Source organism: Wyeomyia smithii, chromosome 1 (assembly GCF_029784165.1).
Source record: "Wyeomyia smithii strain HCP4-BCI-WySm-NY-G18 chromosome 1, ASM2978416v1, whole genome shotgun sequence".
Classification (NCBI taxonomy): Eukaryota; Metazoa; Arthropoda; class Insecta; order Diptera; family Culicidae; genus Wyeomyia; species Wyeomyia smithii.
In genome coordinates, this window is record NC_073694.1 from 86133275 (window position 1) to 86156127 (window position 22853).

General features: G+C 37.8%; 1 protein-coding gene and 1 long non-coding RNA gene across 6 annotated transcripts in view; both read right to left on the reverse strand.

Annotated features, from left to right (window-relative positions):
- LOC129725900 (uncharacterized) overlaps positions 1-22853 on the reverse strand; it is a 151028-nt gene that overhangs the window by 94715 nt on the left and 33460 nt on the right. Inside the window, exons 1-2 of one of the 5 annotated variants that reach the window (XM_055682321.1) lie at positions 932-1067; positions 422-725 (exon numbers count right to left, since the gene is read on the reverse strand). The exons of 2 other annotated variants lie outside the window; for them this stretch is intronic. In XM_055682321.1, the coding sequence (XP_055538296.1) occupies positions 422-562 (141 nt within the window). In that variant the 5' untranslated portion in view covers positions 563-725; positions 932-1067. Of the gene's footprint in view, positions 1-421; positions 726-781; positions 912-931; positions 1068-22853 lie in introns of those variants that run through there. 2 more of the 5 variants (XM_055682312.1, XM_055682347.1) reach the window with 2 other exon arrangements.
- Positions 19792-22720, reverse strand: LOC129725933 (uncharacterized). The gene is made up of 2 exons (XR_008728208.1): positions 20893-22720; positions 19792-20833 (listed from the first exon to the last, which is right to left on the reverse strand). It is a non-coding gene; the product is annotated as an uncharacterized LOC129725933 (long non-coding RNA).

Below are 22853 nucleotides of genomic sequence, written 5' to 3' on the forward strand. Positions count from 1 at the left end.
TATAAAGGTTTATTATCCATATGTCCGAATTTTTCAACGGTTATAATTCAAGTTACAAAAGTTTCAGCCTTTTATGTTCAGCCTTTCGTTCATTCAGCCTTTTGTGGTTTCAGCCTTTTGTGCATTCAGCCTTTCGTTATGAAACATACTTTTCAGCCTTTCGAGTTTCAGCCTTTCGGGTTTCAGCCTTTTGAGTTTCAGCCTTTCGTTACTAACCCGAAGTCAACTCGCCCTGCCGCAGGTTTGTGTACAGCTCTACTTAGGGCTGTACATTAACCTACGGCAAGGCGAGTCGCGAACAGCCTTTAAAATCTCTTTCAGCTTCGTAGTCGCGAATTCGCTAATAGACTTTGTTATAGGTATAGGCAGCCTACACTTGTGTACCTACCCTACCTACCAATCTAATGTTATCAATGCTTACCTCTAAACTTTTCCTGAAGTAGAAAAAGAGTATTGCCAAGACACAACATAGCCAAAATATGCAATTTGTTGTCCTTTGAATATTGAAATCGCTCTTGAAAAATGTATTCAAAGAATGTGCATATAACAAAGTTTGCCACATTATTTCATTTTAGCACAGCAATGCTATCATTTTCTAACCACTTTTGGATGTAAACATATTCAAAATACCTATGTTCCTAATAGCCTCATCGTTCACAGCTTTTGGTTTTATCTGTGTTTCTATCTTACCGCAGCTAAAATCTTGCTGAAATCTTGCAGCAAAGCTGTAATGAGAGAGAACAACAATAATTATATCTAAAAGGAGGCATTAAATTTTTACTTTAAGTTCAATATTATTTTGTTTTCGTTTTCGTCAAGGAAAGGGATGCCAGATGTGAAGACTTCATACCAGAGATGTCATATGTTTTTCAAAATGACTGCAACTGCTCGAAAAAACGAAAGATCTACATGAAATCTAAAAAAATCTTACCGCGATTGGCCCTGACGACTCTGTTGATATTGTATTGGTTTTTACTTGCGAAAGTGAAGGAGGGAAATATTTTTGCTTTTGTTTTCACACATAAATTGACAATTGCATATGAGAATTCGCGTAGGTGCGAACAACCTTAAAAAACTTGTGTGAATTCGCCCAACAAGAAACGTACCCAACAAAATCGTGAACTATTTCATTTTGTTGGGTAGCTGGTTTTGTTGGTTTAAATCCGGATTCATATATGCTGCGTGATTTTACCCTACGGAACTAAGCCAACAAAAACGAAATATTTCAACAGAAGAAAGCATAGAATGCAGCGCTAATGGTGGGCAGCACTGAAACTAAAAATGTGAATTAAACCAACAAAATTGATAAGAGATAAAACTTAACAACTAATTAATAGGCAAGATAGAGCAATATAATGAATTGGAAATGTCACTAGAATCCTAGAAATGTTGCAAAATATTGAGTTGTTCGGCCCAACTGACATTCCTGGTCACCAGGGTAGATATGGGAAAATTCAAGATTTTTCGATTTTTCCCCATATAAGCCTCCCCCTTATCGCATATAGCAAAAGTCTGCCTACTGATAGGGAAATCTAATCGATTGGAGATGTTGACTAGGATCCTAGGCATGTTGGAAAATATTGAGTTGTTCGGCCCAATTGACATTCCTGGTCACTAGGGTAGATATGGGAAAATTCAAGATTTTTCGATTTTTCCCCATATAAGCCTCCCCCTTATCGCATATAGCAAAAGTCTGCCTACTGATAGGGAAATCTAATCGATTGGAGATGTTGACTAGGACCCTAGGCATATTGGAAAATATTGAGTTGTTCGGCCCAATTGGCATTCCTGGTCACCAGGGTAGATATGGGAAAATTCAAGTTTTTTCGATTTTTCCCCATATAAGCCTCCCCCTTATCGCATATAGCAAAAGTCTGCCTACTGGTAGGGAAATCTTATCGATTGGAGATGTTGACTAGGACCCTAGGCATATTGGAAAATATTGAGTTGTTCGGCCCAATTGACATTCCTGGTCACCAGGGTAGATATGGGAAAATTCAAGATTTTTCGATTTTTCCCCATATAAGCCTCCCCCTTATCGCATATAGCAAAAGTCTACCTACTGATAGGGAAACCTAATCGATTGGAGATGTTGACTAGGACCCTAGGCATATTGGAAAATATTGAGTTGTTCGGCCCAGTTGGCATTCCTGGTCACCAGGGTAGATATGGGAAAATTCAAGATTTTTCGATTTTTCCCCATATAAGCCTCCCCCTTATCGCATATAGCAAAAGTCTACCTACTGATAGGGAAACCTAATCGATTGGAGATGTTGACTAGGACCCTAGGCATATTGGAAAATAATGAGTTGTTCGGCCCAGTTGGCATTCCTGGTCACCAGGGTAGATATGGGAAAATTCAAGGTTTTTCGATTTTTCCCCATATAAGCCTCCCCCCTATCGCATATAGCAAAAGTCTGCCTACTGATAGGGAAATCTAATCGATTGGAGATGATGACTAGGACCCTAGGCATATTGGAAAATAATGAGTTGTTCGGCCCAGTTGGCATTCCTGGTCACCAGGGTAGATATGGGAAAATTCAAGGTTTTTCGATTTTTCCCCATATAAGCCTCCCCCTTATCGCATATAGCAAAAGTCTGCCTACTGATAGGGAAATCTAATCGATTGGAGATGTTGGCTAGGACCCTAGGCATGTTGGCAAATATTGAGTTGTTCAGCCCAATTGACATTCCTGGTCACCAGGGTAGATATGGGAAAATTCAAGATTTTTCGATTTTTCCCCATATAAGCCTCCTTATCGCATATGACAAAAGTCTGCCTACTGATAGGGAAATCTTATCGATTGGAGATGTTGACTAGGACCCTAGGCATAAAACTTAACAACTAATTAATAGGCAAGATAGAGCAATATAATGAATTGGAAATGTCACTAGAATCCTAGAAATGTTGCAAAATATTGAGTTGTTCGGCCCAACTGACATTCCTGGTCACCAGGGTAGATATGGGAAAATTCAAGATTTTTCGATTTTTCCCCATATAAGCCTCCCCCTTATCGCATATAGCAAAAGTCTGCCTACTGATAGGGAAATCTAATCGATTGGAGATGTTAACTAGGATCCTAGGCATGTTGGAAAATATTGAGTTGTTCGGCCCAATTGACATTCCTGGTCACTAGGGTAGATATGGGAAAATTCAAGATTTTTCGATTTTTCCCCATATAAGCCTCCCCCTTATCGCATATAGCAAAAGTCTGCCTACTGATAGGGAAATCTAATCGATTGGAGATGTTGACTAGGACCCTAGGCATATTGGAAAATATTGAGTTGTTCGGCCCAATTGGCATTCCTGGTCACCAGGGTAGATATGGGAAAATTCAAGTTTTTTCGATTTTTCCCCATATAAGCCTCCCCCTTATCGCATATAGCAAAAGTCTGCCTACTGGTAGGGAAATCTTATCGATTGGAGATGTTGACTAGGACCCTAGGCATATTGGAAAATATTGAGTTGTTCGGCCCAATTGACATTCCTGGTCACCAGGGTAGATATGGGAAAATTCAAGATTTTTCGATTTTTCCCCATATAAGCCTCCCCCTTATCGCATATAGCAAAAGTCTACCTACTGAAAGGGAAACCTAATCGATTGGATATGTTGACTAGGACCCTAGGCATATTGGAAAATATTGAGTTGTTCGGCCCAGTTGGCATTCCTGGTCACCAGGGTAGATATGGGAAAATTCAAGATTTTTCGATTTTTCCCCATATAAGCCTCCCCCTTATCGCATATAGCAAAAGTCTACCAACTGATAGGGAAACCTAATCGATTGGAGATGTTGACTAGGACCCTAGGCATGTTGGAAAATATTGAGTTGTTCGGCCCAATTGACATTCCTGGTCACCAGGGTAGATATGGGAAAATTCAAGATTTTTCGATTTTTCCCCATATAAGCCTCCTTATCGCATATGACAAAAGTCTGCCTACTGATAGGGAAATCTAATCGACTGGAGATGTTGACTAGGACCCTAGGCATGTTGGAAAATATTGAGTTGTTCGGCCCAATTGACATTCCTGGTCACCAGGGTAGATATGGGAAAATTCAAGATTTTTCGATTTTCCCCATATAAGCCTCCTTATCGCATATGACAAAAGTCTGCCTACTGATAGAGAAATCTTATCGATTGGAGATGTTGACTAGGACCCTAGGCATGTTGGAAAATATTGAGTTGTTCGGCCCAATTGACATTCCTGGTCACCAGGGTAGATATGGGAAAATTCAAGATTTTTCAATTTTTCCCCATATAAGCCTCCTTATCGCATATAGCAAAAGTCTGCCTACTGATAGGGAAATCTAATCGATTGGAGATGTTGACTAGGACCCTAGGCATGTTGGAAAATATTGAGTTGTTCGGCCCAATTGACATTCCTGGTCACCAGGGTAGATATGGGAAAATTCAAGATTTTTCGATTTTTCCCCATATAAGCCTCCCCCTTATCGCATATGACAAAAGTCTGCCTACTGATAGGGAAATCTTATCGATTGGAGATGTTGACTAGGACCCTAGGCATGTTGGAAAATATTGAGTTGTTCGGCCCAATTGACATTCCTGGTCACCAGGGTAGATATGGGAAAATTCAAGATTTTTCGATTTTTCCCCATATAAGCCTCCTTATCGCATATGACAAAAGTCTGCCTACTGATAGGGAAATATAATCGACTGGAGATGTTGACTAGGACCCTAGGCATGTTGGAAAATATTGAGTTGTTCGGCCCAATTGACATTCCTGGTCACCAGGGTAGATATGGGAAAATTCAAGATTTTTCGATTTTCCCCATATAAGCCTCCTTATCGCATATGACAAAAGTCTGCCTACTGATAGGAAAATCTTATCGATTGGAGATGTTGACTAGGACCCTAGGCATGTTGGAAAATATTGAGTTGTTCGGCCCAATTGACATTCGTGGTCACCAGGGTAGATATGGGAAAATTCAAGATTTTTCGATTTTTCCCCATATAAGCTTCCTTATCGCATATGACAAAAGTCTGCCTACTGATAGGGAAATCTAATCGATTGGAGATGTTGACTAGGACCCTAGGCATGTTGAAAAATATTGAGTTGTTCGGCCCAATTGACATTCCTGGTCACCAGGGTAGATATGGGAAAATTCAAGATTTTTCGATTTTTCCCCATATAAGCCTCCTTATCGCATATGACAAAAGTCTGCCTACTGATAGGGAAATCTTATCGATTGGAGATGTTGACTAGGACCCTAGGCATGTTGGAAAATATTGAGTTGTTCGGCCCAATTGACATTCCTGGTCACCAGGGTAGATATGGGAAAATTCAATATTTTTCGATTTTTCCCCATATAAGCCTCCTTATCGCATATGACGAAAGTCTGCCTACTGATAGGGAAATCTAATCGAATGGAGATGTTGACTAGGACCCTAGGCATGTTGAAAAATATTGAGTTGTTCGGCCCAATTGACATTCCTGGTCACCAGGGTAGATATGGGAAAATTCAAGATTTTTCGATTTTTCCCCATATAAGCCTCCTTATCGCATATGACAAAAGTCTGCCTACTGATAGGGAAATCTAATCGATTGGAGATGTTGACTAGGACCCTAGGCATGTTGAAAAATATTGAGTTGTTCGGCCCAATCGACATTCCTGGTCACCAGGGTAGATATGGGAAAATTCAAGATTTTTCGATTTTTCCCCATATAAGCCTCCTTATCGCATATGACGAAAGTCTGCCTACTGATAGGGAAATCTATCGATTGAAGATGTTGACTAGGACCCTAGGCATGTTGGAAAATATTGAGTTGTTCGGCCCAATTGACATTCCTGGTCACCAGGGTTGATATGGGAAAATTCAAGATTTTTCGATTTTTCCCCATATAAGCCTCCTTATCGCATATGACAAAAGTCTGCCTACTGATAGGGAAATCTTATCGATTGGAGATGTTGACTAGGACCCTAGGCATGTTGGAAAATATTGAGTTGTTCGGCCCAATCGACATTCCTGGTCACCAGGGTAGATATGGGAAAATTCAATATTTTTCGATTTTTCCCCATATAAGCCTCCTTATCGCATATAGCAAAAGTCTGCCTACTGATAGGGAAATCTAATCGATTGGAGATGTTGACTAGGACCCTAGGCATGTTGGAGAATATTGAGTTGTTCGGCCCAATTGACATTCCTGGTCACCAGGGTAGATATGGGAAAATTCAAGATTTTTCGATTTTTCCCCATATAAGCCTCCTTATCGCATATGACGAAAGTCTGCCTACTGATAGGGAAATCTAATCGATTGGAGATGTTGTCTAGGACCCTAGGCATGTTGGAAAATATTGAGTTGTTCGGCCCGATTGACATTCCTGGTCACCAGGGTAGATATGGGAAAATTCAAGATTTTTCGATTTTTCCCCATATAAGCCTCCTTATCGCATATGACAAAAGTCTGCCTACTGATAGGGAAATCTAATCGATTGGAGATTTTGACTAGGACCCTAGGCATGTTGGAAAATATTGAGTTGTTCGGCCCAATTGACATTCCTGGTCCCCAGGGTAGATATGGGAAAATTCAAGATTTTTCGATTTTCCCCATATAAGCCTCCTTATCGCAAATGACAAAAGTCTGCCTACTGATAGGGAAATCTAATCGATTGGAGATGTTGACTAGGACCCTAGGCATGTTGGAAAATATTGAGTTGTTCAGCCCAATTGACATTCCTGGTCACCAGGGTAAATATGGGAAAATTCAAGATTTTTCGATTTTCCCCATATAAGCCTCCTTATCGCAAATGACAAAAGTCTGCCTACTGATAGGGAAATCTAATCGATTGGAGATGTTGACTAGGACCCTAGGCATGTTGGAAAATATTGAGTTGTTCAGCCCAATTGACATTCCTGGTCACCAGGGTAAATATGGGAAAATTCAAGATTTTTCGATTTTTCCCCATATAAGCCTCCTTATAGCATATAGCAAAAGTCTGCCTACTGATAGACACAATTTTCCATTAGGCCGGCCGTTCTTGGGAAATTCGATTTTTTCAATAATTTGCCTTGTATTCTTGTTGTGTAGGTCACTTATTCGACTACTACTCCACTATAAGGAAATTCCCAAAAATGATATTTTCAGGAATGGTGACCCACTAGTAGACCAACATTCGCTCATACTCACAATTTACCGCTAGGCCGGCCGTTGTGAGAAAATGCGAGATTTTTTGTGTTTTCGTCATACGAAAGTAAAATTGAAGTTTTTAGTACCGTCTGCCAGGGTGAGATTGTGCCAAAAAAGGATATGTTTTTGTTCCTTAGCTTGTAATGCACACATTTAGGCAATGAGTTTGATCTAAATCACGCCAGTGCACACTTGAATGTTCAGGTAACGACTGCCGCAAATATGGTTAAGTTACAATAAACTATAATTTTGCTTAAATTAAATGAACTTTGGCCTAATCTCACCCCTTCTATGGGGTGAGATTGTGCCAAAAACAAAAAGTTGAATTTAATACCTGTTAAATGAACAGTAGCGCATCTACGAATAATCCACATGAATAATATGATAAAACAGTGAGTATAGGGACGACCATAAACAACGTGGACTATTAAGGGGCTGTAGGGGGTTGACCAGAAACTACGTTTCATATGAATTATAAAAAAAAATGTATGACTGGATCAAATCGATACCTGGAGTTACCAGTTATGAGAACGTGGCGTATTTTTATAAAAATTCAAACAACAAAACCGTTCTCCAAAATTTAAGCTCTGCATTTTTGCGGTAAGGTCTCCTAAATCCATACGCGATTAAACATTTATTTTAGCATGCAAACATTTTAAGAAAAACGAGTTTAAATTCACCAAAGTACGTATTTTCATGGAAACCTGATTTTCTCAGTCTCCCACGGTAGGTTTCAACTTAGCTCCTCAATTTCAAAGCTCTATATTTCTAGAGTAACGTCTTCTGAATCCAAAGATGGTTAAAGATTTATTTAGCATGCACAGATTTGGAGAAAATCAAGTTTTCAAAAGAACTCATACTTCAGTGAATTCAAACTCGTTTTTCTCTAAATCTGTGCATACTAGAATAAATTTTCACCATCTTTGAATTCAGAAGACGTTACTCTAGAAACTTAGAGCTTTGAAATTGAGGAGCTAAGTTGAAACCTACCGTGGGAGACTGAGAAAATCAGGTTTCCATGAAAATACGTACTTTGGTGAATTTGAACTCGTTTTTCTCAAAATGTTTGCATGCTAAAATAAATGTTTAATCGCGTATGGATTTAGGAGACCTTACCGCAAAAAGAGCTAAGTTGAAACCTAATGTGAGAGACTGAGAAAATCAGGTTTCCATGAAAAAACGTACTTTAGAGCAGCAACTATTCCTCTTGAATAAAATTCCAAGTTTTTCCAAATCGGCCGTTCCAGTTCTGAGAACGAGCATTTTCAAAAAACAAGTTCCGTCCCGGGTCTTTACGGGTTAATAAAAATTGACTGTATTAGAATGAAAGGTATTGGGGAGCTCCGTAGCCGCAAGGTTACAGAGTCCGCCTTGGTAAGCGGGTGGTCGTGGGTTCGAATCTTAATAGGATCAGGCCATTTGGTTGTCAAAGGACTTTAGCATGGGTTTATTCCCAGGCTCCCCATCACGTACCCTCCCTTCAATTTGGATTCTACAGTACCTCTGTTGACTCTCCTCCTATCAAAAAAAAAGTCCCTATTATAATAAAACTGGTGTGAGTAACATATGAAAGTTCTCTCCAGGGAATTGTAACTAGGCGATATTGTTAGGATGGACAGTGGCTCGGTATAGTAGGGCAGTAAGCTTGAAACGGAAAGGTAATTACACACAAGCACTGATATGAATGATAAGCGTATCACTTACTTCAATAGTGTTACTGCTAATAATATTAAGTGTGTAAGTGTGCGAGTACAGAAAACACCTGGGCAATATCACAATAGATCTAAGCTCTGGTCGCAGTACTGAGTCCACACAGAAAAAAAAATTAAAGATATTTATCAATGTTGAAGAGAATATTTTTTCTTCTAAAATAGAGTGCTGCAAATAAATAATCAAAATACAGACCCCGTTCGATTTTGCCAAACAAGACATGGCAGAATTTTCCTGTTGCAAAGATAGAACCATGCCAAAAATGAACGATTCTCTTTTCATGACTTTTTTTCATAAATATTTCCACCAATAAAATAGTTTTAGTTCCAAGTCGTTTGAGGTGTCGCTTGATGAATTGAAGCTGACGACCTAGATACTTGATATTACTACCCGAGTAATTAGAGGCTTAGTACTGCTTAGATTTTTTTTTTTTTTTAAGGGGGGATTTGTTAGTAGCTTAAGTATTTATGATAAATATTAGTAAATAATGAGTATGTGTGTCCAATCACAAATGGTGATTTCTCAACACTGTTAGAAATTTGTAATTTTAATTGTTGGGATTTGTTTGCTTTCGCAATTAGGACTTATCATTCGTAGGGATTTAAACCTACTTGTCAGAAAAGGGGAAGTAAACTTACAACTAACTTAATTGCTAACTTATTGGCTATAAAGAGAGCTTATCGTAGCAATTGAGGATTGCAACGATTTTTGTCGAAAATTGTTAAGAATTTTATTTGACATAGCTTCTAATGGTTCAACACCAGTAAGTCTATGTAATTCGAGTGTACCAAACCAAGGAGGACGCTTCAAAATCATTTTCAGAATTTTATTCTGAATCCTTTGGAGCGTTTTCTTCCTTGTTGAACAGCAACTTGACCAGATCGGTACTGCATAAAGCATTGCTGGTCTAAAAATTTGTTTGTAAATCAAAAGTTTGTTCTTTAAACAAAGTTTAGAATTCCTGTTAATGAGAGGATATAAACATCTCGTATATTTGATGCACTTGGCTTGTATACTCTCAATGTGCTCTTTGAAAATAAGTTTTTTATCATAAATTAGTCCCAAGTACTTAACCTTGTCGGACCAACTTAAAATAACCCCATTCATCTTGACAACGTGATTATTGTTTGGCTTGAGGAAAGAAGCCCTAGGCTTATGCGGAAAAATTATCATTTGAGTTTTAGAAGCATTGGGAGAGATTTTCCACTTTTGCAAGTAGGAAGAAAAAATATCTAAACTTTTCTGCAATCGACTGCATATGACACGAAGACTTTTTCCTTTTACGGAAATGCTTGTGTCATCGCAGAACAATGACTTTGTGCATCCTGGAGGCAAATCAGGAAGATCTGAAGTGAATATGTTGTACAGGACTGGACCCAAGACTGAACCTTGAGGTACGCCTGCTCTGACAGGAAATCTATCAGATTTTGAATTCTGATAGACAACCTGCAGAGTTCGATCAGTAAGATAATTTTTTAAAATTTTGATTAGGAAAATTGGAAAATTAAAAGTTTGCAATTTCGCAATCAAACCTTTATGCCAAACACTGTCGAATGCTTTTTCTATGTCTAAAAGAGCAGCTCCAGTGGAATAACCTTCAGATTTGTTAGCTCGTATCATATTAGTAACTCTGAGCAATTGATGAGTTGTGGAATGCCCATGGCGAAATCCAAACTGTTCATTTGCAAAAATTGAATTTTCGTTGATGTGTGACATCATTCTGTTAAGAATAATTCTCTCAAACAGTTTACTTATTGAAGAAAGCAAACTGATTGGTCGATAACTTGAAACTTCAGCTGGGTTCTTATCCGGTTTTAAAATGGGAGTAATTTTTGCATTTTCCATAATTTGGGAAAATATGCAATTTTGAAGCAGCAATTGAAAATTTTTACTAAAAATTCCATTGTGCTCTCAGGGAGATGTTTGATTAGTATATTAAAGATTCCATCGTCACCAGGTGCTTTCATATTTTTGAAATTTTTAATAATTGATTTAATCTCATTCAAGTTAGTTTCAATTATTTCTGCAGGTAAAAAATTCTGGGAAGAAATTAAATCAAATTGACGTGTGACTTCATTTTCAATTGGACTCACAAAATTCAAATTTGAGTTATGAACACTCTCAAACTGCTGAGCAAGTCTTTGAGCCTTTTGTTAATTTGATACAAGAAAACGTTCACCATCTTTTAAAACTGGAATAGGCTTTGAAGGTTTCTTAAGAATCTTCGACAGCTTCCAAAATGGTTTTGAATATGGTTTCAATTTTTCAACTTTTGTCTCAAAATTTTGATTCCTCAGAAGAGTAAATCTATGTTTAATCTCTTTCTGTAAATCTTTATAAATAGTTTTAAAAACAGGGTCACGAGAACGTTGATATTGACGTCTGCGGACATTTTTCAAACGAATTAGAAGTTGAAGATTTTCGTCAATTATTGGTGAATCAAATTACACTTGAGCCTTTGGAACAGAATAATTCCTGGCATCAACAATTGCACATTTTAATGCTTCCAAAGCGGAATCAATATTCACTTCGTTTTGCAAATCAAGCTCATTATTGAAATTTCTCTCAATATGAGTTTTGTATCTTTCCCAATTAGCCTTGTTATAATTAAAAACAGAGCTCATAGGGTTTAAAACTGATTCATGTGATAAAGAAAAAGTTATTGGAAGATGATCAGAATCAAAGTCAGCATGTGTGATCAAATCACTACATACATGACTTTGATCTGTAAGCACCAAATCAATTGTTGAAGGGTTTCTTACAGAAGAAAAGCATGTAGGACTATTCGGAGACAAAATAGAATAGTATCCTGAAGAACAATCGTTGAATAAAATTTTGCCATTGGAATTACTTTGAGAATTATTCCATGAACGATGTTTAGCGTTAAAATCGCCGATTATGAAAAATTTCGAACGATTTCTGGTGAGTTTTTGTAAATCACCTTTAAAATAATTTTTGAGCTCGCGTGTGCATTGAAATGGTAAATATGCTGCGGCAATAAATAAAATCCCAAGTTCAGTTTGAACTTCAATTCCCAAAGTTTCAATAACTTTCGTCTCAAGATGGGGAAGAGCACGATGTTTGATTCGGCGATGAATAACAATTGCAACTCCACCGCCGGAACCCTGAATCCTATCATATCTATGAACCACGTAATTGGGATCATATTTTAATTTTATGTTAGGTTTCAAAAATGTTTCAGTAATAATTGCAATATGCACATTATTTACTGTTAAAAAGTTAAAAAGCTCATTCTCATTGGCCTTCAATGAGCGAGCATTCCAATTTAATATTTTAATTGTTTTATTTAAAATCATTGCTAAATTTTAAATTAGAAACAATTTTAATAGTAAAATTTGTGCCTATTTGAATGGCTTCAAACATTGATTTTGCCTGCAACATGGCGTTCATAAGATCGAACATTGCCTGTTGCAAAAAAGAAAGTTTACCTGCCGTAATAGGCCCCAGGCAGTTGACATTAGAAAAAATATTTTCGGCAGCAATATTAGCTGGAGTGATAGGTGTACAATTATTTTCTAGCCTGTTTTGCTTACCCATATTAACGGTCATTTTCGAACTACCAACACTAGGCGGTATAATGTTCGAACTACCTGTAACCTGTGCATAAGTTAAACGGGTATGCAAAGGAGTAGGTAAACTATGCGTCACTGGTACGCTTGGAGAATTTTGTTTTGAAGTTGGTTTTAATTGAGAAATTGAATTTTGTTTACCTTGCCTTGCCTTAACAATTGCTAAACGGACTGGGCATTGATAAAAATTTGACATATGGTTGCCGTTACAATTCGCACAGCGAAAATTTTTACTCTCTTTCACAGGACATGTGTCCTTTTTGTGAGAAGAGTCTCCACAATTAAGACATTTTTGGTCCATGTTACAGAATTTGGAACCATGGCCATAACGTTGGCAAGTACGGCATTGGGTGATATGCTTTTCACCTCCGCCATACTTCCTATAAATTTCCCACTTTACACGCACATTATACAAAGCATGTGCTTTTTCAAAAAATTTTAAGTTGTTAACCTCATTGCGGTTAAAATGAATTAAATAATTAACAAGGGAAATTCCAGTTCTCTGACTGTTTTCGCCTCGTGATTTTTGTTTCATTAGAATTACTTGGGTAGGGGCTATGCCAAGTAATTCTGTTAAAGTAAGTTTGATCTCATCAACGGTTTGATCGTTGGTGAGACCTTTCAAGACAACCTTGAACGGCTTGGTGTTCTTGGTGTCATATGTAAAAAATTTGTACAACTTGTCAGTTAAATACTGAACAAGACGATCACGACCCTTTACTGAGTCGGCTAATAAGCGGCATTCACCTCTACGGCCAATTTGATAGGTAACTTTAACGTCAGAAACAAACGTTGAAAGTTCCTTTTTGAATATATTAAATTCAGAAGAAATAGTTACCACAATAGGTGGAACTTTCTCCTTTTTTAAAGATTTTATATTTTGTATAGTTTCATTATTAATAACTTCCATTTCACCAGCTTCTTGCTCAGGCAAAATATCAAAAGGATTGTCACTACAGACACTCGATGTGTCAGAAAGAGATGCCTCTCTTTTCCTCCCCGCAGCGATGCGAGGTTTCTTTTTCCGTCCAGCCATTTCGGGTGATACGAAAAAAGTTAAAACAAATGTTAAATTCAAAAGTAGGTAGTCTTGAGAAAGACTGATGGGAAATAACTTTCAGGTAATCTTTAAAAGACACACTGACAAAACACAAACTTTGAAGCTATAGGCAGTCAAAGACCAGTCCACAAGCAACCGAAAAAACGTCTGATCTGTAGGACAGTTCAAGACGCACGTCTCTCCAATCGAGTAGATTTCTCTATCAGTAGGCAGACTTTTGCTATATGCGATAAGGAGGCTTATATGGGGAAAAATCGAAAAATCTTGAATTTTCCCATATCTACTCTGGTGACCAGGCGATAAGGAGGCTTATATGGGAAAAAATCGAAAAATCTTGAATTTTCCCATATCTACTCTGGTGACCAGGAATGTCAATTGGGCCGAACAACTCAATATTTTCCAATATGCCTAGGGTCCTAGTCAACATCTCCAATCGATTAGATTTCCCTATCAGTAGGCAGACTTTTGCTATATGCGATAAGGGGGAGGCTTATATGGAGAAAAATCGAAAAATCTTGAATTTTCCCATATCTACCGTGGTGACCAGGAATGTCAATTGGGCCGAACAACTCAATATTTTGCAACATTTCTAGGATTCTAGTGACATTTCCAATTCATTATATTGCTCTATCTTGCCTATTAATTAGTTGTTAAGTTTTATCTCTTATCAATTTTGTTGGTTTAATTCACATTTTTAGTTTCAGTGCTGCCCACCATTAGCGCTGCATTCTATGCTTTCTTCTGTTGAAATATTTCGTTTTTGTTGGTTTAGTTCCGGAGGGTAAAATCACGCAGCATATATAAATTCGGATTTAAACCAACAAAACCAGCTACCCAACAAAATGAAATATTTCACGATTTTGTTGGGTACGTTTCTTGTTGGGCGAATTCACACAAGTCCTTAAAAATCTTATTAAGAGATTTGCCCAAAACTGAACGCGGTCTAATCCAAACACCGCGCTTGAATCAAAGGCCGCGCTGAGTTGCCAGATGTATGCTGTTTTTATTCGCATCAACCTTCATTGGTAAAGAATCGGGAAAATCCTTGAAAAAATCACTGCTGGAGACAGTGGACAGTGTGCTGCCAGAATCGAGGTTTGTTTTGATTTTGTAAGGGTTGCCAAGGCAGGTAGATTTAATATTGGCTGTTGCTTACAGTGTCCCGGGGAAAATAAAATCGATTCGGCAACCAAGAAGGGCGTTTGGTCTCAGAATTTCGGTTTATAGCGCGGCGAATAAGTTTCAGTGAAACTCACAATAACGCTCGGTCAAAAAGTATTGTTTGTGATCTACTATGCACTGCCTCGCTGAGTAGTGAAAGCTAGCCAAACAATGCACAAAGAATTTTATTTCTCATATAATACTGACGAAAAGTGTCCCACATAACATGGTGATTTTGCTTCTTTGATGAATAGTGGAGATCTATAATCTCCCATCTAGAATGAAGAGACAACAAGTAAACGAAATCGAAAGAAATTAAAGAGTCCTTTTGAAATATTTTTAGAGATTCAACAATTTTCATTTTCGAATGCATTCAGAATCCCCCCGCGAGATCTGCCACTTCAATGTCAAATGTGACGTTGACATCAGATTTCACAGATTGCGGTCCGATAACTGCAAAGTTGTTGCAGTTATCGGTCTTGCAGTTAAAAGTCTTGCAGTTATCGAACGGCGACTGTATTAGGGTGGGGAAGCGTTATATGGAAAAATCGAAACTTGATAGCAGAAAGCCAGAACCAAGTTTTTATTATTCTATTTGGGGCCCCAAACAATCCTAAATTTATCGGAAGTCGATTGATTTTGTCTCCGCTTGGCGCATTGCATTTCAAATTTATATGGAGATTTGCATGGAAAAACCAACGTTTTTGCATTTTCCATTCTAAAGAGCTCAAAGTGGCTCAAACCATAGGTTTCATGACTTCGAATGGTAGGTTTTTTCAAATATATTAAACTTACGTGAAATTATGAAGACAAATTGAAAACGACAGAAGCGTTTGTCACCTTTTCGACCGCTAGGTGCGCCACTTCTGTTTTTGTTCTACACGACATGCGAAATAGAGTAACTTTTGACAATAATATTACCCTAATGGGTACACTGAAAAAAATTCACATTTTATTGTGAAGTGAACTCGGCCGAATATTTTATAATAATAAAGTTCACCTATGCATAAGGCAATCCATGGGTGGTGTTCCACGGTTTGTACGTTTGTCGACCTCCGACAATATTTTGAGTTGTAAAATGGCGACTTCCGGTGACTGGGAAACTGCCGAAAATGACCAAATACCACCTAATATGGGTGTTTTTTTAACCAGAATGACGCTCAGAGGCCAGAAATTGTCTCGAAATGCCAGTTTGAAATCCAAGATGGCGACTTCCGGTTTTTGAAAAATCAGACAAAATTTTGAATTGTAAGATGGCGACCTCCAGTGATTGGAAAGAAGAGGAAAATGACCAAATACCACCAATATGGATGTTTTTTAACTAGAATGACGCTCAGAGGCCAGAAATTGTCTCTGAATACCATTTTGAAATCCAAGATGGCGACTTCCGGTTTCAGAGAAACAGCTAGATATGACCAAATACCATCCAATATGGGTATTTCCGAAATCGTGATGATGCACTGAAACCACAAATCGACCTCAGACAACATTTTGAGTAGTAAAATGGCGACTTTTGGTGACTGGAAAACTGCCGAAAATGACCCAAATACAACCAAATATGGGAGTTTCTTTAACCAGAATGATGCTCAGAGGCCAGAAATTGTCTCCAAATGCCATTTTGAAATCCAATATGGCGACTTCCGGTTCCTAAACAACAGTGGCAAAAGACCAAATAACACTCATTATGGGTATTTCCGGGATTGTTATGATGCACTGAAGCTACAAATCGACCTCAGATAACATTATGAATTGTAAAATGACGACTTCCGGTGAATGGGAAACTGCCGAAAATAACCAAATAACACCCAATATGGGTATTTCTTCAACCGGCCGATTTCCATCCAATATGAGATGTTTCGATACCAGAATGATACACAGGAGCTAGAATCGACCACAGACAACATTTTGAATTCTAAGATGGTGACTTCCGGTTTCTGTAGAACAGCCGAAAATGACTAAATAACACCTATTATTGGTGTTTCTTTAACCAGAATGACGCTCAGGGGCCAGAAATTGTCTCCAAAAAAAATAGCCTAAAGGGACCAAATACTACCCAATATGAGAGTTACTTCAACCAGAATGATGCATGGAGCTAAAAATTGACCTCAGACACCATTTTGAATTGTAAGATGGCAACTTCTGGGAAACAGCCGAATACTACTGCATATGAATATTTCCGTAATCGAAATAATGTAAAGAAGCCAAGCATTGACCCTGGACACCATATTGAATTCGAAGATGACCACTTTCAGTTTCTGGAAAACAACGAAAATAACTGAATACCACTCAATATGAGTGTTTTCGGAATAGAGGTGATGTACTAAAGGCAAAAGTCGAGGATGTTGTCATTCCGATAAAACCAATAATTTCAAACGATATAAACAAATCGCAAGAAATCAATGAATTTGGAATGTTGAAAATTATTGAATTAAACACAAAAATAGGCGGGATGAAGTTTGCCGGGTCAGCTAGTAAATACATAAATATGCTGGTTAAAGCAAAGCTGCAAGTGATGAATACGAAGATTAAAACTCGAGAGCAAAAAATTCGGAGGGATAAAAAAAACAAAAAATACTTTCAAAACGAAGAAAACTAAACATTAAATAATAGTTTTTGCATAACAGTTGTTATCACTAATTATGTTTGTTTTGTTGAATATCTTTTATATATAGTATAATAAAGCTTTTAAACCAATTACAACATTATATGTATCCATACTTAAATTGTTAAATTGATAGAACATTCAAGTGTTATCTAAGCTAAAAGTTGCACAACGACCATATATGACTATTGACAACCATTGTGCGGTTTCTCCTTTTATCTTTTTCACGAGGTAATTGAAATATTCATTTAATTGTACACTTCGTGGCCTGATTATTGAGCTTGAGCTTGACGGCCGCACATTTCGTAGTTGCTTCCCGTGATGGATCTGAGCTAGTGAAGTTACACAGGGAACCACGTATATAGCAACTTGGGATTAGTTTACCATTTACACGTCGTGGCCTGATTATTTGAATATTTCTTCTTCGTGCCTCGATAAGCTACATCTTTTATATTATCAATATTTAACTCCCGGAATAGCGTTAGTTTTACATACAAACAATATACGCACGAAATCTGCAACATATTTTTTTCTGTGAAAGTATGAAATTGAGTCAACTAAATCTAAAATTGAGTAAATTCAGTTTCGTGTGTGAGAATGTCACACGCTCACAGAAATTCAACAACAATGCACAGTGGTACAGCAAGGCAATGTAGGCGGACACGAGTTATTCGATGCGATTTTGTGGTTTTAGAGTAAAAATTTTTTCTAAGAACTTGTTTCTTATATTTAGTCTATTTTTCATGTGCAAATGGAAATTAGGGTGGTCCTGAAATCGACTAAATGAAAAAACTAACTTTTTATTTGCATAAATAATTGTATACATTCATCGGAACAGTTGTAGATCAACTAATTTTAAGCAACTTTCGGTATTTCTTCACAATATTTATACAATATTTGTTCTATCAAATGATACCAAAAATATTATTTATGTTTGCCCTAAACGGAGACATCAATATATCAAAAGGGTTTTTTTTTAAATAGAAATAGTGGAAACTCTTCATCTGTATAATATATCGACAATGTTTTTTCGTCAAAATTGGCGTATTTTTGATAAAGTTACCGAAGAAAACTTTGTTTTTAATTTGAATTGAAAAAATAGAGCGAAAAGACTGTTTTTGGAAACCAAATTTCATGTCTACAAAAAAGTTTTTTACAAAGTTACTTAGAATTAGTTGGTCTACAAGTTTGCCAAAGAATGTTTTATTTCGTTGATTTTAGGACCACCCTAATTTTCATTCGCACATGAATCGAGGACTATGTATAAGAAACAACTTTTTACAAAAACTATGGCTTTAAACCGCAAACCAAAATCGCAACGAAAAGCCTATGTCCGCCTAAATTGCCTTACTGTACCACTGTGCAATGAGTTTAGTTACCTTTTTCACCACAAGAGGGGGTGTTCTCTGTCTGTCTTCACCGGAATATATGGGAAATTCGAGAGTGAACTATATTGTTATTTTGAGATATTTGGTTTTTTGATGCCTAACAACTTGTCCGGAGACATCAAAGAGCTAGGGTGTCCCAAAAAATACTGGAGCTGTTCAAAGTTAAGTATGCCGAATTTTATGTTGCAAATCATTCTTGGCAACACTGCCAATGTTCCGGCATTAGTCATGTTTCCAGCAGAAGTAACCTCTGAAACACGTTGTAGACTCTACCTACGCCTAGAATATTGACCTGAATTCGTTTGTTTGATCCAACTAAGTGTATAAACTCATTACAACAGGTTATTTCTGATGGGAATCCTGCTGGCGCCGGTACATTGGTAATGTTGGGATGGTTTCTCCTCAGAGGAAATACGGGAGAAGTGAGATTCTGACTTTGCTCTGTTTTCAAATCGCCTGCTCTTCTCTTTGCTGTTTTGACTAATTTCTCGTGCACAGAGCACAGAGAATTGAGAAACTCACAAAAAGAGGAAGTAAATTGTTCCTAAACACAGAGTGGCTCTTTGTAAAACTTTGTGAAATGTATAATAAATACTATGCATTTCATTCCTGCACTGGCGCTAGTGTATTAAATACACTAAGGTCGCTTTTTATGCGGTTTTTTACGTGGCTTTTTTACGAAGATTCCGAAATTTGCGCGGTTTTTTTACGCGGATTCCGGAATTTACGCGGTTTTTTTTACGCGGATTTCGGAATTTACGCTGTATTTTTTTAGCGGATTTTGGTTGCTCTTCACTCAGATTGCACAATTCACGCGGATTTTTTCAACGCGGTAAAACCAACCGCGTAAAAAAAGACCCCAGTGTAAATCCAAGCGGTGCGGTTAGAAAACACGGACGTTAAAAAAGGTTAAAAAAAGTAAGGCCATACATAAATCGCGTCGTTATATTTCTTAGATCTGATACTTTTTTATCGGAAAGAATAGTTAACGTTCTAAATTTAAAAAAAATCATATTTCTAAGATATGGTGTTTGATTAGTAACATATACGGGTAAAAAATGGAATTGAAATTAACTGAGTTTACTGCGTTACTGTTCGAGTTCGGAAAAAGCAATCATTTGAAGTACAAAAATTAAACTTCATCTTTCAAAGATTTATTGCTTACTTATCGATATATAGTTTAGAAATCATAATCGTACATAAGTGCCTTCACTACATTACTGTTTGACTTGAGAAAAAGTACATGTTCTAAGTTATCCTTACTGAGATTCATCCTGGACTTGGTCAATATTTGCCCGAGTCCATTGAATTCTCGTTCAACTGAAACCTGTGTGCAAGGGGGCCGTTCCTAAACCACGTCGTCATATTTTGATCACTTTTTATACCCCCCGTACCCCCCGTGGTCTTTCGTGGTCTTTTGGCCAACCCCCCTCCCCCCTTGCGACTTTAACCACGTGGTCTTTTTATTTGTCAAGTGCCGAAAATTCGCTTAATTTTTTAACATTTTTATTGTTATACTTTCAGTACCTACATTCATATTTCTAAAATGCAAAAGCTTCATTCTTGACTAAGTGGCAACAATAAATTATAAGTCAGAAAAGACCACGTGGTCAAAATCAGTTCAAAATCAGTTAGGCGAGGATCGACATACAGAGCCGCCAGGAATGCAGCATTATCCATCCACATGTGTCTGCGGTGATTTAATGCCTTGAGCAGCTGCTTCGAAATTGTATCTCCAGTTTCCTGCAACTCAAGACAGCACTCTTGCCAATAAAGATAAAAGGAACCACATAGCAAAGTTTACTCCTGAATACGTTTAGTTAGTATATACACCGGTTTGGCTGCCAATACGAATTGATCCACTCGTTGCCAAAATTTTGTGTTGAATGGCTTCAATAGTTGCGGCGGTAGAAGGCTAATTCTAAAAACCTTTTCATCTTGCAACCGATTGATCATTAAGTAAGCGGACTCCCAACGCGTATCGCCATCCAAAAACGGTAGATTTCGAGATTGGTCCAGCTTGAAGGAATTCACATATGGTTGACAACGCATAATCTTCACGAGCTTTCTGGCGTTAGTAAGAAACCTTGACAGTGATTTGGTTTTTAGTACATCGTAGACAGAAAGCTGAGCTGTGTGCGCTGCGCATCTATTGTTGGTTAAATGAGTGTTCACTACAGGCAGACCAAAAGAAGACAATTGTATTTTATGTTATTTTGACAGAAATATTTACCTGGTCAATTCATAGTTCTCAGCGTAATCTATGAATTCTGGATCTTCCAGGACCAACTCTAGTTCTTCATCATCAATTTTGTAATCGTCGTCACCATACAAAGTATCTTCAATTTGCTTGTTTCGAAACAATCCGGAAGCTTTTATGAAATTTTGACCATTGTCCGTCGTGACTGTATAAATTTGCTTAATCAGGATTGAAAACCTGTCCAGAACACTTAAAATTTAATCTAAAATCCTCTCTGCAGTATTCCGCCCTGTGCTTTCTTGCATAGCAAGAGTGTAGATGACGATTTTTCCTTGATGAATGAACTGGACATTGATTCCTAATATGCTCCTGCCCCTGCGGGATGCGATATCCGCCCTTATGCTGATTAATTTTTCGCGAAGCTGAGATGATATGTATTCCACGACTTTATTGTGAATTTCGTTGGCGTATCGTAGTATATTAAGGCGGTTAGTGTGTCCCAGTCTCAAAGCATTTTCAATCGGACGCAATATGTTACTGACACATTCGTGGGAGAAAAACTGCAGTGGAACGTTGCACTCAGTCAACCATCGAACGATGTTTGTTATGTAAACATTTCGCTCAAGAGGAACCGTAATCCATCGACTTCTTTTTCTCGAATTAACTTCTCTGGAACTGGATGCAGCAGTAGTTTTCTTATCGTCATTCAATAAATTTAGCTCTATGGCCTTTTCCTTGTGCTTAGTGATTATATGCCTTTTCAAATTAAACTTAGCATTACACCGAAACGTTTTAGAATCACTACACAATGAACAAATTGTAACGATGGTTTGCGTTTTATCTTCAGCAATAAAACTTTTTTTTGGAACAAACTTAAAAAATCTCCTTCCGACCAACGTTTTCCCGACATTTTGCTTTAAACTCGAATCTCAAGCTGCGGCTTCGCTCACCGTTCGTTCGCCGCGGTTTCGGATGACGGCAGAGTTGCCAAGCAGTTCGTAGTTTTCTTTAGCAAGAATGGATATTGCGTTGAAATTAATATCCAATACCTTATTAGTACAATACCAGTAAAAGTTACATATATTGTTCCATAATTTGATTTTAACAATTGAGAACTGTTTAAAGTTATGAGCGGGGGCCAAGTGTCGTTGGTAACGTCTCCGCCAACCACGCTCGACGCCTGGGTTCGAATCCCACCGCCGACATGGGTGTCGATGGTTGTGAGGTGGCGTGATCCACTCACAACCAACCCAACTGGTTTAGATTCAATCCTAGCCGACACCGGGAATTTTCTGAGGCGAAAAATCTCTGGGATCACGCCTTCCATCGCATGAGGAAGTAAAGCCGTTGGCGCCGGTCCGTTAATAAACGGGTCGTGAGTTAGGGTCCTGGGTGTGGAGCCGCCTCCCTGGGCGTCGGTGATTGGCCACAACAGTGGCGGAAATAGACCGACGGAAAATAAGCGAGAATAAAAAAAAAACTGTTTAAAGTTCTAAATAAGGCGAAAATCTTTTTCACTTTGGATTACTTTTTTCACGCATGCACACATTAGTGACTTCGCTCGAAGTGTAAACTCATAAATTTCGCTTCACATTGATGGTGAGGTACAGGCTAGTAAAATATTTGCGTGGTTCATAGCCAGGTTTTCCCTACAGATTTTACTGTCAAAAATTTACACTTTTTTACTTCGCACGGAGTTTCCAACTATGCTTAACAGAAAAATCAAAGTTAATCAATGACAAACACAAGGAAATTGTAGACCTAGCAATTACAAACATCGTTTCTTAGCCAATATTAACTGCAATATTGCTGCAAACGAGAGGTGAAGATGAGAGAGCGTCTATACGTGCTTTATGGCAAGTGCGATGACAACAAGTTCTCAGTACAAAGAATAACAAAGAGTAAAATTTTGCTTTACCGTTTCTCATTGTTCGTCCGCGTGATTTTTCTTTGTGGAGGTGATTTTCTCAACAGCTGCAGCCGTTTTCCTCAAA